Source organism: Aythya ferina (assembly GCF_964211825.1).
Source record: "Aythya ferina genome assembly, chromosome: 35".
NCBI lineage: Eukaryota > Metazoa > Chordata > Aves > Anseriformes > Anatidae > Aythya > Aythya ferina.
In genome coordinates, this window is record NC_140332.1 from 354,662 (window position 1) to 372,024 (window position 17,363).

A 17,363-nucleotide genomic window follows, 5' to 3' on the forward strand; every position below is an offset into this window, starting at 1 on the left:
CGGAAGTGTGCACCCTCCATTCCGTTCCGACCACCCTCTCCCAGTGCGATCCTGGCCCCGTTACCGCCGCCGCCCCCCTCGGGGCCCCCCCCGGTGCCCCCCCCGCCGCCGCCGCCGGGGCCCCCCCCGCCGCCGCCCCCCCCCCGGGCCTGGGCCCTCCGCGAGGCCTTGGAGCGGGCGGCGGCGGCGGGGGAGGGCGAAGACGTCCGGGAGGTGCTGAGGAGGCGGCGGGAGAGGTGCGGGGGGGGGTCGGGGGGGGCGGGGGGCAACGGGGGGGGGCGGGGGGGGGGGCACCGGGCCCGGTTTTGGGGGGGTCCGGGGGGTTCCGGGGGGGGCCCGGGCCTGGTGCGCCCCGGGTCCGGCGGGGAGTGGGGTCCGGCGGGGAACGGGGGAGAGGGGGGAAGGTTCCGGGGGGGTTAATGGGGGAGGGGTTAATTGGGGGGGGTTAACTAATTGGGGGGGGGTCTCTTTAATTAAGGGGGGGCATTAATTTAATTGTGGGGGCATTAATTTAATGAGGGGGGCATTAATTGGGGGGGTCTCTGTGATTGGGGGGGCTCTAATTTAATTAAGGGGGGGTCCCTTTAATGGGGGGGGCTTTAATTAAATGGGGGGGTCTTTAATTTAATTGGGGAGGCTTTAATTAATTATAGAGGTATTAATTTAATTGGGGGGGGGGGTCCCTGTGATTAGGAGGGCTCTAATTTAATTAAGGGGGGGGTCCCTTTAATTGGGGGGGGGGGTCCTTTTGATTGGGGGGGGCTTTAATTAATTGGGGGGGGTCTCTGTGATTGGGGGGGCCTTCAAGTAATTGGGTGGGGGTCCTTTAATTAATTTGGGGGGGTAATTTAATTGGAGGGGCTTTAATTAATTGGGGGGGGGGTTCCCAAAAATGGGGGAGGTCTCAAAATCCCGGGGGGGGGGGTCCCCAAAAAAATTGGGGAATCCTAAAAATCTGGGGGGGGGTCCCAAAAATCGGGGGGGGGTCTAAAAAGGGGGGGGGGCAATCCCTAAAAGGAGGGGGGCACCCCAAAAAGGGGGGGTCCTAAAAAAATGGGGGGGGTCCCAAAAAAATATTGGGGGAATCCTAAAAAATGGGGCGGGTCCCAAAAACCAGGGGGGGCCCTAAAAATGGGGGGGGGGGTCCCAAAAATTGAGGGGGGGGTCCCAAAAACCTTTTTTCTGGCCCCCCCCCCAGCCTCACCCCCGACCTCCTCTGGCTCCTTCTCCACCGCCGTGCGCCCGCGCTGATCCAGGACGGCCCCCAGTGAGTCCCCCCCCACCCCAAAAAAATTAATTAATCCCCCCAAAATAATTAATTACCCCCCCCAATTAAAAAAACCAACCCCCCCAGGTGCGGGCTGGTGGCTTTATGGATGGGGGGCACCCTCCTGGGCCCCCCCCCCCCTCCCCAAATCCCCTTGGAGACGGTGGCGCAGGCGGCGAGGGCGCACGGCTTCACCCTGCAGGGCGAGATGTTTTCGGGTAAGAAACCCCCAAAAAAGTTAATTTCAGATTTTTTTTCAATTGGGGGGGACACTTTTTGACCCCCCCGGGGTGTTTTTTAGCCGCTGCCATGGCCACCTTGGCCCAGGAGGTTTTTCCTTGCCGGGCCGAGCTCCTCCGAGGGGGGCTCGGGGGGCGCAACCGGGAGCGCGTCCTGCGCCACCTCGCCGCCGGGTACCCCGTTTTGGTGCCGTATCCTTTAAATTTTTGGGGTTTTTTATTTTTTTGGGGACACCCCCACAATCTTTGGGACCCCCCGGACCCCCCCCATAAAAAAAATTTGAGGTCTTAATGAGTTTTAAGCTACGATGAGGACAGCAATCACGAGCCCTGCGAGCGCCGCGGGCACCGTGCGCACTGGGCGGTCGTCACCGGTAAGATTTTGGGGACCCCCCCCCCCCCAGCCCTAAAAACGCCCCCCCTGACCCCAAAAATTTGTTATGGGGTCCGGGGGGGGCTGAGGGTGATGTTGCCCCCCCCCCCAGGGGTGGTGCTGGGGGTGAGGAGCGCGGCGCTGGGTCCGGAGTGGAGGAGGGACGGCGAGATCCCGAATCTCTACCATCGGGTGACCCCGGGGGGGTCCCCAAATCTGGGGGGGCCCCAAGGTCTTGGGGGACCCCAAAATCTTGGGGGACCCCAAAATCTGGGGAGCCCTCAAGATTTTGGGGGATCCCAAGGTCTGGGGGGGGCCCAAAATCTGGGAGGATCCCAAAATTCAGGGGGACCCCAAAATCTGGGGAGCCCCCAAAACACAGGGGGACCCCAAAACTTGGGTAGACCCCAAAATCTGGGGGAATCCCAAAACTTGGGAGGACCCCAAAATCTTGGAGAACCCCAAAATTTGGGGCCTCCCCAAGCTCCGGGAAGACCCCAAAATCTGGGGGACCCCAAAAACCTAGGAGGACCCCAAAATCTGGCGTCACCCCAAGGTCTTGGGGAACCCCAAAATCTGAAGGGACCCCAAAATCTGGGGGAACCCCAAAATCTGGGAGAACCCCAAAATCTGGGGGTACCCCAAGATCCTGGGGGTCCCCAAAACCTAGGAGGACCCCAAAATGCGGGAGAACCCCAAAACCTGAGCACACCCCAATCCCCCCCGGGGCTTTTAGGGCCATCGGGGGGCGCCCCCTTGGCTTTTGGGGTTTCTGGGGGGGGGGGAGGCTTTTGGGGGCGTCCCCCCCGAGTTTTGGGGTGCCGTGGGGGGGGCGCTGGTGGTGGCACAGCAGGGGAAGAGCCCCCGCTGCCAGCTCTGGCCCTACGAGCTCCTACGGGACAGCAACGCGCAGCTCCGGGAACTCAGCCCCCGACGCCTGGGGGGCGACCCCAAAAGCGTGGGGGACCCCAAAACGGGGTCAGGGGGCACGGGGGGGCAAGGGGGGGGCTACGTGGTGCCCCCCGGGGGGCTGGAGGAGGGGTTGTGCGGCCAGGCGGTGCTGCTGTACCCCAAAAATGAAGGGGATTAATGGTTTTGGGGTTTAGGGTGTGGGGTTTTTTATGGGGTCGGGGGGGTTTTGGGGGCACAAGGGGTTTTTTTGGGGTTATGAGGGGGTTTTGGGGGTCAGAGGGGGGATTTTGGAGGGTGTGGGGGGGGGTTGGGGTTGGGGTTTGGGGGTTTGAGGGGGGATTTGGGGTCTTTGAGGGGGATTTTGGGGTTTATGGGGGGGATTTGGGGTCAGAGGGATTTGGAGTCGGGGGAATGTTTGGGGTGGGGGGGATATTTGGGGGCTATGGGGGGGATTTGGGGTCATTGGGGGGGGGTTTTGGGGTGTGTGGGGTTTTGGGGTGTCCCCCCCCCCTGCTCCGCCCCCTGTTTTTGTATGGGGCTGGGGTAATAAAAGGGGTTTTGGGGTCTGAGCCCGGTGTCGTTGTTTTGGGGGGGGGGGGTTTGGGGTGGGTGCGAATTTGTGGGGTGGCATTAATGGGGGGGGGGCTGTGGGGCGCTATGGGGTGCCATGGGGCGCTATGGGGTGGCCATGGGATGCTATGGGGGGGTGTGGGGTGCTATAGGGCGCTATGGGGTGGGTGCTGTGGGGTGCCATAGGGTGCTGTGGGGCAGCCATGGGATGCTGTAGGGCGCTATGGGGTGCTATAGGGTGCCATGGGGTGCTGCAGGGTGCTATGGGGGGGGGGTATAGGGCTCTATGGGGTGCTATGGGGCACCGTAGGGCTCTATGGGGTGCCATAGGGCACTATGGAGGGGCATAGGGTGCTATGGGGTGGGCGCTATGGGGCGCTGAGTGTGCCATAGGGCGCTATAGGGCCGCTATGGGGTGCTGGGGGGGGAATATAGGGCGCTATGGGGCGCTATAGGGCGCTATAGGGCTCTATGGGGCGGCCATAGGGCTCTATGGGGCTCTATGGGGCGCTATGGGGCGGGCGCCTGGGCCCTGCCCCGCCCCTCCCGCGCATGCGCCACGCCCCCCGGGGGGGGGGGGCGGGGCCTCCTCATCGTCCTCCTCCCTCCCCATTGGCCGCCGCCGCCGCGCGTTGCCATTGGCCGAGAGCGCCGGGGGGCGGGGCTTCGGACCCGGAAGCGGCGCGATGGCGCGGAGAGCGGTGAGCGGGGCCGGGGGGGGGGGGGGGGCCGTGACCTTTGACCCCCCCGGGGTCACGCCCTTTGACCCCTGACCCCTCCCTTTGCCCCCTGACCCCCCCTTGAACCCCCACGACCCCCCCCGGAGCCCTCGCCCCCCCCCCACCTCCCCCTTTCCCCTCCCCCACCCTTGTGCCCCTCCCCCCCGGCTTCTTTGCCCCTCCCCCCTCGGTGACCTTTGACCTTTGACCCCCCCCCAGGCCCCCCACGTGACCCTGCCCCTGAGGGGGCTGCACCGGGCCCCGCCCCTCCGGGCTGCGCCGGGGGGGGAGGGGGGGGAGGAGGAGGAGCCCCCCCGGGGGATGGTAAGGGGGGGGGAGGGGCGGGGGGAGGGGCAATGGGGAAGGGGGAGGGGCAATGGGGATGGGGGAGGGGCATGGAGGAGGGGGAGGGGCCATGGGAAAGGGGGAGGGGCAATGGGGATGGGGGAGGGGCATGGAGGAGGGGGAGGGGCATGGAGGAGGGGGAGGGGCCATGGGAAAGGGGGAGGGGCATGGAGGAGGGGGAGGGGCCATGGGAAAGGGGGAGGGGCAAGGGGGGAGGGGAGGGGCTTAGGGGAGGGGGATGTGGGGGAGGGGCGAGGGGAGGGGCAATTTGGGAGGGGGGAGGGGCAACGGGAAAGGGGGAGGGGCAATGGGGATGGGGGAGGGGCCATGGGTGGTGGGGGAGGGGCATGGAAGAGGGGGAGGGGCAATTTGGGAGGGGGAGGGGCAAGGGGGAGGGCAAAGGGTGGGGGGAGGGGCAGAGGGGGAGGGGAGGGGCAAGGGGTGGGGGAGGGGCAATGGGGAGGGGCTTGAGGAGGGGGAGGGGCAGCAGGGAAGGGGGAGGGGCAAGGGGAGGGCTGGGGGAGGGGCCATGGGGCAGGGGGCGGGGCAATGAGGAAGGGGGAAGGGGCAGGGAAAATGGGGAAGGGGAGGGAGGAGGGGAGGAGGGGGAGGGGCAAAGGGGGTGGGGGAGGGGCGGGGGGGTTTTAGGACCCCCCCCTCCCCCCCCTTCCCCTCCCCCCCCAGGCGCTGTCCCGGCAGAGCCCCGTGCCCAGCACCCGCCTGGGCCGGCTGGCGGCCATGGGGGGTACGGGGGGGGCCCTAAAAAGGGGGGGGGGTCCCAAAAATGGGGGGGGGGTCCCTAAAAGGGGGGGGGTCCTAAAAATTCTGGGGGGGTCCCAAAAAAAATTGAGGGGTCCTAAAAAGCCGGGGGGGGGCCTAAAAAAATGGGGGGGGGGTCCTAAAAATGGGGGGGGGTCCTAAAAAAAAATGGGGGGGGGTCCTAAAAATGGGGGGGGTCCTAAAAAATGGGGGGGGGTCCTAAAAAAAAATGGGGGGGGGTCCTAAAAATGGGGGGGGTCCTAAAAAATGGGGGGGGCTATAAAAAGGGGGGGGGGTCCCTAAAAGGGGGGGTGTCCTAGAAATGGGGGGGGTCCCCAAAAATGGGGGGGGGGCTATAAAAAGGGGGGGGTCCTAAAAAAAATGGGGGGGTCCTAAAAAAATGGGGGGGGTCCCAAAAAGTGGGGGGGGCACCCCAAAATGGGGGGGTCCTAAAAAATGGGGGGGGGTCCTAAAAATTGGGGGGGGTCCCAAAAAAAATGGGGGGGTCCTAAAAAGCCGGGGGGGTCCCAAAAACCGGGGGGAAAACCCCAAAAAGGGGGGGTCCTAAAAATAAGGGGGAGACCCCAAAAATGGGGGGGGGTCCCAAAATGGGGAGGGGGACCCTAAAAAGGGGGGGGACCCTAAAAAGGGGGGGGTGACCCCCAAAATTTTGGGGGGGGTCTCACTGTGCCCCCCCCCCCCAGGTGTGGCCGCGGGGCTGGGGCTGGAGGCGCTGGGGTCAATGCTGAGGGGGGGGCGCCCCCCCCATGGTGAGTGAGGGGATTTGGGGTCGGGGGGGGTTATTTAGGGTCAAGGGTTTATTTGGGGTCAGGGGGTTATTTAGGGTCGGGGGGGGATTTGGGGTCGGGGGGGGCATTTAGAGCCAGAGGGTTATTTAGGGTCAGGGGGTTATTTAGGGTCGGGGGGGGCATTTGGGGTCGGGTGGGGGATTTAGGGTCAGGGGGGTTATTTAGGGCCAGGGGGTGATTTAGGGTCAAGGGGTTATTTGGGGTCAGGGGGGTTATTTAAGGTCAGGGGGGTTATTTAGGGTCGGGGGGAGCATTTGGGGTCGGGGGGGGCATTTAGGGTCAGGGGGGTTATTTAAGGTCAGGGGGGTTATTTAGGGCCAGGGGGTGATTTAGGGTCAAGGGGTTATTTGGGGTCAGGGGGGTTATTTAGGGCCGGGGGGGATTTAGGGTCAAGGAGTTATTTGGGGTCGGGGGGGCATTTAGGGTTGGGGGGGATTTAGGATCAAGGGGGTTATTTAGGGTCAAGGGGGGTATTTAGGGTTGGGGGAGGGATTTAGGGTCGGGGGCGGATTTGGGGTCGGGGGTTATTTAGGGTCGGGGGGGCATTTAGGGTCGGGAGGGGATTGGGGAGGCATTTAGGGTCAGGGGGTTATTTAGGGTTGGGGGAGGGATTTAGGGTCGGGGGGGTTATTTAGGGTCGGGGGGGATTTGGGGTCAGGGGGGTTATTTAGGGTCAAGGGGTTATTTAGGGTCGGGGGGGCATTTAGGGTCGGGAGGGGATTGGAGAGGGCATTTAGGGTCAGGGGGGCATTTGGGGTCGGGGGGGTATTTAGGGTTGGGGGGGCTACTTAGGGTGGGAGGATATTTGGGGTCAGGGGTTGTTGGGGGGGGCATTTGGGGGGTGTGGCATTTAGGGTCAGGGGGTTATTTAGGGTCGGGGGGGCATTTAGGGTTGGGGGGGCACTTAGGGTCGGGGAGTTATTTAGGGGCGGGGGCTCATTGGGGGGTCATTTTTTGGGATGGGGTGGTTATGGGGGGGGTTATTTGGGGTGGGGAGGGTTATGGGGGGGTTATTTGGGGTGGGGACGGTTATGGGGGGGTTATTTGGGGTGGGGGGGTTATTGGGAGGGTTATTTGGGGTGGGGAGGTCACTGGGGGGTTATTTGGGGTGGGGGGGTCATTGACGGGTTATTTAGGATGGGGGGGTCATTTTGGGGTGGGGGGGTTATTGGGGGGATTATTTGGGGTGGGGGGGTCACTGGGTGTTTATTTGGGGCGGGAGGGTTATGGGGGGGTTATTCGGGGCAGGAGGGTTATGGGGGGGCTATTTGGGGTGGGGAGGGTTATGGGGGGGTTATTTGGGGTGGGGGGGTCACTGTGGGGGTCATTTTTTGGGGTGGGGGGGTCACTGGGGCTCTGTCCCCGCAGCCCCCCCCCTGTCGGAGGCCAGCGCCCGGCGCCTTGCGGCCGCCCTGTGCCGCCTGCGGGGAGCGGCCCTAAAAGTGGGGCAGGTCCTGAGCATGCAAGGTCGGCCCTATAAGGACCCTATAGGGGATCCTATATGGGGGGGGGGGTATTTGGGGTCGGGGGGGGGCTGGGGACTCTATATGGGGGCTGGGGAGGGGGATTGGGGGGGTGTTATGGGGTTTGGGGGGGCTCGGTGGAGCGTCCAAGGTCGGCCCTATAAGGATCCTATAGGGGATCCTATATGGGGGGGGGGTATTTGGGGTCGGGGGGGGGCTGGGGACCCTATATGGGGGCTGGGGAGGGAGATTGGGGGGGTTTGGGGGGGCTCAGTGAGCATCCAAGGTCGGCCCTATAAGGATCCTATAGGGGATCCTATATGGGGGGGGGGGTATTTGGGGTCGGGGGGGGCTGGGGACCCTATATGGGGTCTTGGGAGGGTCGGGGGAGTTTGAGGGGGTGTTATGGGGTTTGGGGGTCTCCTTGATTTTGTGATCAGGGTGGGATTTGGGATTTGGGATTTGGGGTCTCCGTGGTGCCACGATTGGGGTGGGCTTTAGGATTTGGGATTTCTGCCTCTGCGGGGCTGCGATCGGGGCGAAATTTGGGATTTGGGGCCTCCTCGCTGCTGCGCTTGGGGTTGCCCTTTAGGATTGGGGATTTGGGGTCCCGGTGCCGCGTTGGGGGGCTTTTAGGATTTCGCCGTCCCCCCAGACCCCGCAGCGCTCCCTCCTCAGCTCCGCCGCGCCTTGGAGCGTGCGCGCCAGGGCGCCGACTTCATGCCCAGCTCCCAGACCTCCGTAAGCCCCTTTTTCCCCCCTTTCACCCCATTTTGGGGCCAAACCTTGGGATTTTTGGGGCTGACCTTTGACCCCACAGCGGGTGCTGGCCGCCGAATTGGGGTCGGGGTGGCGGGGGCGCCTGGGGGCGTTTGAGGAGCTCCCGTTCGCCGCCGCCTCCATCGGGCAGGTTCACCGCGCCGCCCTGCCCGACGGCACCCCGCTGGCCATCAAGGTGCAGGTGAGCCCTTTTTTGGGGTGAAATCTTCCCATTTTGGGTTTTTACACCCCCAAAAATCCTTTAAACCCCCCCTTTTTTTCCTCGCCCCCCCCCCAGTACCCCGGCGTCGCCCGCAGCATCGCCAGCGACGTCTCCAACCTGCTGGCGCTCCTCAAGGTGACCCCGGGCTTGCCGGAAGGTAAGCTGGGAATTTTGGGGTGAAAAAGGGGAAAATTGGGTCTTTCCAAATTTGGGGACCCCCCCCCATGTGTCTTCGCCCCCCCCCCAGGGCTGTTCGCCGACAGGACCCTGCGGCTGCTGCAGGAGGAGCTGCAGTGGGAGTGCGACTACCGGCGCGAGGCCGGCTGCGCGCGCGCCTTCAGGTGGCTTTTGGGGTCGTCCCCGCGACCCCATAAGGTCCCCGTGACCCCATAAGGTCCCCGCGACCCCACAAGGTCCCCACAAGGTCCCCACGGGGTCTTTATGGGGTCACCAAGTCCCCGTGTCCCTGTGGCCCCCCCGCCACTGCGTGCGCAAAGCTCGCCAGTGTCGCCGTGCGCACCCTGGGGTCTCCATGGGGTCACCGTGGGGTCCCCAATGTCCCCAAGGGGTCCCCGGTGTCCCTGATGATGTCCCCAATGGTCCCCCAAATCCTCCAATGTCCCCTTCATGTCCCCAACGTCCCCAAGGTCCCCAGTGATGTCCCAATGTCCCCAATACCCACCAATGTCCCCCAATGTCCCCTAATATCCCCCAATGCCCCCAATGTCCCCCAATGTCCCCAGTGTCCCCAATATCCCCTGATGTCCCCAATGCTCTCAATATCCCCTTAATGTCCCCAATACCCCCAATACCCCAGTGACGTCCCCGATGTCCCCAATGTCCCCATGTCCCCAATACCCCAGTGATTTCCCTGATGTCCCCAATGTCCCCGTGTCCCCATATCCCTCAATGTCCCCCAATGCCCCCAATGTCCCCAATATCCCCAATACTCCCAATGTCCCCGTGTCCCCCCAACGTCCCCAATACCCCAGTAATGTCCCCGATGTCCCCATGTCCCCAATACCCCAGTGACATCCCCAATGTCCCCATGTCCCCAGTACCCCAGTAATGTCCCCGATGTCCCCATGTCCCCACTACCCCAGTAATGTCCCCATGTCCCCAATACCCCAGTGACGTCCCCAATGTCCCCAATGTCCCCAATACCCCAGTAATGTCCCCGATGTCCCCATGTCCCCGATACCCCAGTGACGTCCCCAGTGTCCCTATGTCCCCAATACCCCAGTGATGTCCCCGATGTCCCCGTGTCCCCAATACCCCAGTGACGTCCCCGATGTCCCCATGTCCCCAATACCCCAGTGACGTCCCCAGTGTCCCCATGTCCCCAATACCCCAGTGATGTCCCCAATGTCCCCGTGTCCCCAGTACCCCAGTAATGTCCCCATGTCCCCAATACCCCAGTAATGTCCCCAATGTCCCCATGTCCCCAGTACCCCAGTAATGTCCCCATGTCCCCGTGTCCCCTGTCCCCAGGCAGCTGCTCTCCTCGGACCCGTTCTTCTCGGTGCCGCGGGTGGTGCAGGAGCTGAGCACCCGGCGCGTCCTCGCCATGGAGCTGGCGCCCGGCGTCCCCCTGGAGCGCTGCCGCCACCTGCCCCAAAAAACCCGGGACGAGGTGGGGACCCCAAATCCCAACGGGACCCCCCCGTGTCCCCATGTCACCCCCAGTGTCCCCATGTCCCCCCCAGTGTCCCTGTGTTGGCCCCATGTCCTCCCCAATGTCCCCATGTCCCCCCCATTGTCCCCCCTGGAGCGCAGCCGCCACCTGCCCCAAAAAAACCCCAATGAGGTGGGGGACCCCAAATCCCAATGGGACCCCCTGGTGGCCCCATATCCCCCCCAGTGTCCCCATGTCCCCCCCGGTGTCCCTGTGTCACCCCCGGCGTCCCCATGTCCCCATATCCCCCAGGTGTCCCCATATCCCCCCCTGGTGTCCCCATATCCAGATCAATAGGGAGGTGTTTTGGGGGGGCTTTTGGGGTCGGGGGGGGCACACCCCATATAGGGGATCTCTTTAGGGTCGCTGACCCCCCCCAATTCATTTTACCCCCCCTTCTAGTTTTTAGGGGCTTTATGGGGGGGCTTTTGGGGTGCTCCCCATTATAGGGGATCTATGGGGAATGGGGGTTTTGGGGTGGGCTTTTGGGGTCGGGGTCCCCCAGCCCCTGACCCCCCCCCCGTTTTGGGGTTCCCCCCCCCCCCCAGGTGTCCCCATATCCCCTTGGTGTCCCCATAGGGTCTCTATGGGGGGGTTTTTGGGGTGGAATGGGCTGCGCCCCGTTATAGGGGATCTATGGGGAATGGGGGTTTTGGGGTGGGCTTTTGGGGTCGGGAGGGGCACACCCCATATAGGGGATCCCTTTGGGGTCGCTGACCCCCCCCCAATTCATTTTACCCCCTCCTCTAGTTTTTAGGGACTTTATGGTGGGGCTTTTGGGTTGGAATGGGGTGCGCCCTGCTATAGGGGATCTATGGGGAATGGGGGTTTTGGGGTGGGCTTTTGGGGTCGGGGTCCCCCAGCCCCTGACCCCCCCCCGTTTTGGGGTTTTTCCCCCCCCAGGTGTCCCCATAGGGTCTCTATGGGGGGGCTTTTGGGGTGGAATGGGCTGCGCCCCGCTATAGGGGATCTATGGGGAATGGGGGTTTTGGGGTGGGCTTTTGGGGTCGGGGTCCCCCAGCCCCTGACCCCCCCCCACTTTTGGGGTTTTTCCCCCCCCCCAGCTGTGCACGCAGCTGCTGCGCCTGTGCCTGCGGGAGCTGCTGGAGTTCCGCCTGCTGCAGGGCGACCCCAATTGGGCCAACTTCCTCTACGACCCCACCCGGCACCGCGTGAGCGCGGCCCCATAACGGGCTGACCCTAAAAAGAGAGGGGTGACCCCAAAAGGGGGGGTGGTACTAAAAGGGAGGCTGACCCCTAAAGGGAAATCTGGTGTGAAATGGGGGGTGTGGGGCTAAATGGGAGGTGTGACCCTAAAAAGGGGGGCTGGCCCTAAATGGGGGTCTGACCCTAAATAAGGATCCTAGCCCTAAAAGGGTGCCTGGCCCTAAATAAGGATCCTGGCTCTATAACAGAGTCTGACCCTAAATGGGGAGCCTGGTCCTAAAAGGGAGTCTGACCCTAAAAGGGAGTCTGACCCTAAATAGGAACTATGACCCTAAAAGGGAGTCTGACCCTAAATAGGAACTATGACCCTAAAAGGGAGTATGACCCTAAAAGGGGACCTGACCCTAAATAGGAACCATGACCCTAAAAAGGGGGGCTGACACTAAAAGGGGGGGTGGTACTAAAAGGGACGCTGACCCCTAAAGGGAAATCTGGAGTGAAATGGGGAGGGTGGGGTTAAATGGGAGCCGTGACCCTAAATAAGGAGCCTGACCCTAAATAGGAATCATGACCCTAAAAAGGGGGGCTGACCCTAAAAGGGGGGCTGACCCTAAGTAAGGAGCCTGGCCCTGAAAGGGAGTCTGACCCTAAATAAGAATCCTGGCCCTAAAAGGGAGTCTGACCCTAAAAGGTAATCTGACCCTAAATAGGAACCATGACCCTAAAAAGGGGGGCTGACCCTAAAAGGGAGTCCAACCCTAAATAGGGGACCTGGCCCTAAATAAGGACCCTGACCCTAAAAGAGAGACTGATCCTATATAGGAAACATGACCCTAAATGGGGATCCCAACCTTAAATAGGACCCATGACCCTAAAAGGGAGGCCAGACCCTAAAAGGGAGCCCCCACCCTATAACCATGCCCCCCCCCCAGATGACCCTACTGGACTTCGGGGCGAGCCGCTCTCTGGACAAGGACTTCACCGACCACTACGTCGAGGTATGGGGACCCCAAAAAAAAAGAAAAAAACCCTTTTTGACCCAAAAAAACCCTTTTTGACCCCAAAAAAAACCCCTCCAGGTGATGCGGGCGGCGGCGGACGGGGACCGGGCCAAGGTGCTGCAGAAATCCCGAGACCTCAAATTCCTCACGGGATACGAGAGCAAGGTGGGGCTTATAGGGTCGGGGGGGGCACACCCCATATAGGGGATCCCTTTGGGGTCGCTGACCCCCCCCCAATTCATTTTAACCCCCCCCATTTTTTTTAGGGGCTTTATGGGGGGGCTTTTGGGATCGAGGGGGGCAGACCCTGCTATAGGGGATCTATGGGGGTGTATTTTGGGGGGGCTTATAGGGTCGGGGGGGGGCACACCCCATATAGGGGATCCCTTTGGGGTCGCTGACCCCCCCCCCGGTTCCTTTTATCCCCCCCTCATTTTTTTTAGGGGTTCTATGGGGGGGCTTTTGGGATCGAGGGGTGCACCCTGCTATAGGGGATCAATGGGGAATGGGGTTTTTGGGGGGGTGTTTTGGGGTCAGGGGGGGCCACACCCCATTATAGGGGCCCTCTGGGGGGGCTTTTGGGGTTGAGGAGGGGCTTTTGGGGTTTGGGGGGGCTTTTTGGGGTTTGGGGGGGCTTTTGGGGTTTGAGGGGTGCACCCCTATATCGGGGCTCTGGGGGGTCCTTTTGGGGTCTGGGGGGAGTTTTTTGGGGTTTGGGGGGGGGTTTTGGGGTTGGGGAGCCTCACCCCTTTATAGGACCTCTTTGGGGGGCCTTTTGGGGTTTGGGGGCACTTTTGGGGTCGGGGGTCCTCACCCCTTTATAGGACCTCTATGAGGGGTCTTTTTGGGGTTTGGGGGGGCTTTTGGGGTTTGAGGGGTGCACCCCTATATCGGGGCTCTGGGGGGTCCTTTTGGGGTCTGGGGGGGGCCTTTTGGGGTTTGGGGGCACTTTTGGGGTCGGGGAGCCTCACCCCTCTATAGGACCTCTTTGGGGGGGCCTTTTGGGGTTTGGGGGGCCTTTTGGGGCCGGGGGTCCTCACCCCTTTATAGGACCTCTATGGGGGGGCCTTTTGGGATTTGGGGTCACTTTTGGGGTCGGGGGCCCTCACCCTTTTATAGGACCTTTTTGGGGGGGGTGCTGACCCCTTTCCCCCCCCCCTTTTTATTATTATTTTTTTTCCCCTTTTTGGGGCCAGGAGATGGAGGAGGCTCACGTGGAGGCGGTGCTGCTGCTGGGGGAGCCTTTTTCGGGGGGGGGGCTTTGGGATTTCGGGGCGCAGCGCACGGCCCCCCGCCTGCGGGCGCTGCTCCCCCACCTCCTGCGCCAGCGCCTGGTGCCCCCCCCCGCCCAGAGCCTGGCCCTACACCGCAAACTGGCGGGGGCTTTCCTGGCCTGCGCCCACCTGGGGGGGCGCGTCCCCTGCCGAGACGTCTTCGAGGAGCACTACGGGCGCTACTGGGGGCGCCCCAAATAAATTGGGGGCACCCCAAATAAATTGGGGGGCATCCCAAATAAATTGGGGGGGTGGGAGTTGGGAAGGGGGGAGGTGGAAATGGGCGTCCCCAGCGGGCAATAAAGGGTTAATTGTTCCCCATTGGTGAGTTGTAGGGGGAGTTTTTCCCAAAAAGGGGGGAAATTGTCCCAAAAAGGGAGAAATTTTCCCAAAAAGGAAGAAATTTTTCCAAAAAAGGGGGAGTTTTTCCCAAAAACAAAGAGATTTCAACCAAAAAGGGTAATTTTTTCCACCAAGAGGGGGAGTTTTTCCCAAAAAGGGGGCAATTGTTACCAAAAAATGGGGAATTGTTACCAAAATGGGGGAGTTGTTCCCCAAAAAGAGGGAATTTTCCCCAAAAAGGGGGAATCATTACCAAAAAGGGGGAATTGTTACCAAAAAAAGGGGAGTTGTTCCCCCAAAAGGGGGAATTTTCCCAAAAAGGGGGATTTTTTCCCCAAAAGGGGGGAGTTGTCCCCTGCCGAGACATCTTCGAGGAGCACTACGGGCGCTACTGGGGGCGCCCCAAATAAATTGGGGGGGGTGCCCCGAATCCATTGGGGACATCCCAAATCCATTGGGGGGCATCCCAAATCAATTGGGGGGCGCCCCGAATCCATTGGGGGCATCCCAAATAATTTGGGGGCGCCCCAAATAAACTGGGGGGGGAGTTGGGAAGGGGGGAGGTGGGAAAGGGGGGGCTGCGCGTCCCCAGCGGGCAATAAAGGGTTAATGGTTAGAGGAATGGGGACTTATAGGGTGTTTTTTTTCCAAAAATGGGGGATTTTTCCCCAAAAGGAGGGAGTTTTTCCTGAAAAGGGAGGAATTGTTACCAAAAAATGGGGAATTGTTACCAAAAAGGGGGATTTTTTCCCAAAAAAGGGGGAATTGTTACCCAAAAAGGGGGAATTGCTCCCAAAAAATGGGGAGTTTTTCCAAAAAAACAGGGAATTGTTCCCCAAAAAGGGGGAGTTTTTCCCAAAAAAGGGGGAATTGTTACCAAAAAAGGGGAGTTGTTCCCCCAAAAGGGGGAATTTTCCCCAAAAAAGGGGAATTTTTCCTCAAAATGGGGATTTTTTCCCTAAAATGAGGGAATTGTTACAAAAAATGAGGAGTCGTTCCCCATAAAGGGGGAATTGTCCCCAAAAAGGGGGAATCTGTCCTTATTTTTAGGGGTCCCATTTTGGGGCTGGATTCCCTGTTTTGGGGTCTCCGCCCCCATCACTCCCAGACGGGGACCAGACAGAGGGGGCGTGGTCAGTATGCAAATTAACACGGGATGTTGATTTACATAACCCCGCCCATCCACACGATGCACTCGCTCATCCCAACGGGGAGGGGAGCGGGTTGGGCCTTATTTGCATATTCATGAGCGCGCAGCCAATAGGAGCGGGCGTCGCCGGGTGGGGAGTGGAGGGGGCGAGCGGGGCCGGCCGGAGCCGAATGAATCCGAATGGAGCCGAAGGGACCCGAACGGAGCCGAACGGGGCCCAAGCGGAGCCGAATGGACCCGAACGGAGCCGAAGGGACCCGAACGGAGCCGAACGGGGCCCAGGCGGAGCCGAACGGAGCCGAAGGGATCCGAAAAGAGCCGAGCGGAGCCGAAAGGGCCCGAACGGAGCCGAGCCCCGAGCGCTGCGGCGGGGTAAGGCTGAGCCCCCCCCCCAGGGGGGATTTGGGGGGGGGGGGCACAGTTTTTTTTGGGAGGGGGTTTTGGGGAGGGGGGCACGCGTGGGGGCTCAGGGGGCTCGGAAAGGGGGGGCTGGGGGTTTTATGGGGGGGTCCCAGGACACTCAGGGGGGTTGGGGGGGGCAGAAATAATGGGGGGGGGGCAAAAATAATTGGGGGGGGGCAAAAATAAGAGGGGGGGGCAAAAATAAGGGGGGGGGCAAAATAAATGGGGGGGTAAAAAAAAATAGGGGGCATCTATAAAGGATTTTCCCTCCCCCATTCTGCTGGGCTCTTGTGCAAGGCCCTCGTGCAAAGCCCTCGTGCAAGGTCCTCGTGCAAGGCATGCAAAGCTCTTGTGCAAGGCATGCTGGGCTCTTGTGCAAGGCCCTCGTGCAAGGCCCTTGTGCAAGGTGTGCAAAGCCCTCGTGCAAGGCGTGCCCAGCCCCGGTGCGCAGCGTGCAAAAGCCTCCTGAGGGCCCCTTCGCGTGTGCAGCCCTCGTGCACAATGTGCAAAGCCCTGGTGCAAGCCACGCGGGGCATTGTGCGAGCTCCTTGTGCAAGATGAGCAGCACCCTCGTGCAAGCAAAGTGTGCAAGGTCCTCGTGCAAGACCCTCGTGCAAGACCTTCATGCGAGTCGTGCAAGCTCCTCGTGCAAGGCATCCCGTGCCCTCATGCAAGCCACACGGGGTGTCGTGCAAGCTCCTCGTGCAAGGCGTGCAGCGTCCTCGTGCAAGACCCTCGTGCAAAGCGTGTGAGCTCCTCGTGCAAGGCATGCAACGTCCTTGTGCGAGACCCTCGTGCGAGACCCTCGTGCAAGCTCCTCGTGCAAGGCCCCGTGCAATACACGGCCCTAGAGCCCCCCCCCCTCCTGTTTCTCGTCTGCTTAATGGGGTTTTGGGGGGGGCGGGGGGTTATGGGGGGACTATGGGGGGGGGTTATAGGGGATGGGGGGGTTGTAGGGGGGTCTATGGGGGATATGGGGGGGGTTATGGGGGGAGTTATAGGGGATGGGGGGCTATGGGGGAGTTATAGGGGGGTTATAGGGGGGTTATAAGGGGTGGGGGGGTCATAGAGGGTGTATAGGGTTATGGGGGGGGTTCTAGAGGGATCTATGGGATTGGGGGGGGTCTATGGGGTTGGGGGATGTATGGGGTCGGGGGGGTCTATGGGGGTCTGGGGGGGATTTATGGGGTCAGGAGAGGGGTCTATGGGGTCTGGGAGGGGTCTATAGGGTTGGGGGGGATTTATGGGGTTGGGGGGGTCCTATGGGCTCTGGGGGGGGGGTCTATAGGGTCTGGGGGGTGTCTATGGGGTCTGGGAGGGGTCTATAGGGTTGGGGGGGATTTATGGGATCGGGGGGGGTCTATGGGATCTGGGGGGGATCTGTAGGGTCAGGGGTTTCTATGGGGTTTGGGGGGGGGGTCTATGGGGTCGGGGGGAAATTATGGGGTCGGGGGGGTCCTATGGGGTCGGGGGGGTCCTATAGGGTCTGGAAGAGGTCTATAGGGTTGGGGGGGATTTATGGGGTCTGGGGGGGGGAGATCCCATCCGGGGGGGGTTCCCGGAGTGGGGGGGGGGCTCCGTGGGCTTCCCACGCGTGGCGGCGGAGGGAGGGGGGGGGGGGGGCCGGGCCTCCATTTCCCAGGATCCGGGGCGTGGGGAGGGCTCAGCCGCCCGCACCGGCCCCGGCCCCGGCCCCGGCCCCGGCCCCGGTCCCGGTCCCGGTCCCGGTCCCGGCGGAGCCCCCCCCCCCCCGGAGGATGAGCGAGGCACCGGGGGCATGGCCGCGGCCGTGCACAACCCGCTGAAGGCGTGAGTGGGGGCGGCACCGGGAACGGGGACCGGGGATGGGACCGGGGATGGGAACGGGAACGGGACCGGGACCGGGAGAGGCACCGGGAACCGGGGATGGGACCG

General features: G+C 62.0%; 2 protein-coding genes across 2 annotated transcripts; both read left to right on the plus strand.

Moving 5' to 3' along the window:
• Nucleotides 1-11: 11 nt before the first annotated feature.
• Nucleotides 12-3,816, plus strand: LOC311425954 (actin maturation protease-like; the record flags this gene model as incomplete). Its single annotated transcript, XM_084502022.1, has 7 exons — nt 12-236; nt 1,199-1,267; nt 1,355-1,485; nt 1,569-1,698; nt 1,810-1,880; nt 1,992-2,279; nt 3,797-3,816. The coding sequence occupies exons 3-7, from the start codon at nt 1,377-1,379 to the stop codon at nt 3,814-3,816; spliced, it is 618 nt and encodes a 205-aa protein (XP_084358148.1). The 5' UTR covers nt 12-236; nt 1,199-1,267; nt 1,355-1,376.
• Nucleotides 3,817-3,878: 62 nt separating this feature from the next.
• On the plus strand, nt 3,879-13,846 carry COQ8B (coenzyme Q8B). The gene is made up of 14 exons (XM_084501941.1): nt 3,879-4,062; nt 4,300-4,404; nt 5,110-5,170; nt 5,889-5,954; nt 7,362-7,460; nt 8,112-8,197; nt 8,277-8,417; nt 8,514-8,595; nt 8,686-8,779; nt 9,930-10,071; nt 11,178-11,285; nt 12,213-12,278; nt 12,360-12,446; nt 13,478-13,846. The coding sequence occupies exons 1-14, from the start codon at nt 4,048-4,050 to the stop codon at nt 13,754-13,756; spliced, it is 1,431 nt and encodes a 476-aa protein (XP_084358067.1). The 5' UTR covers nt 3,879-4,047; the 3' UTR covers nt 13,757-13,846.
• The last annotated feature ends 3,517 nt before the right edge of the window (nt 13,847-17,363 follow it).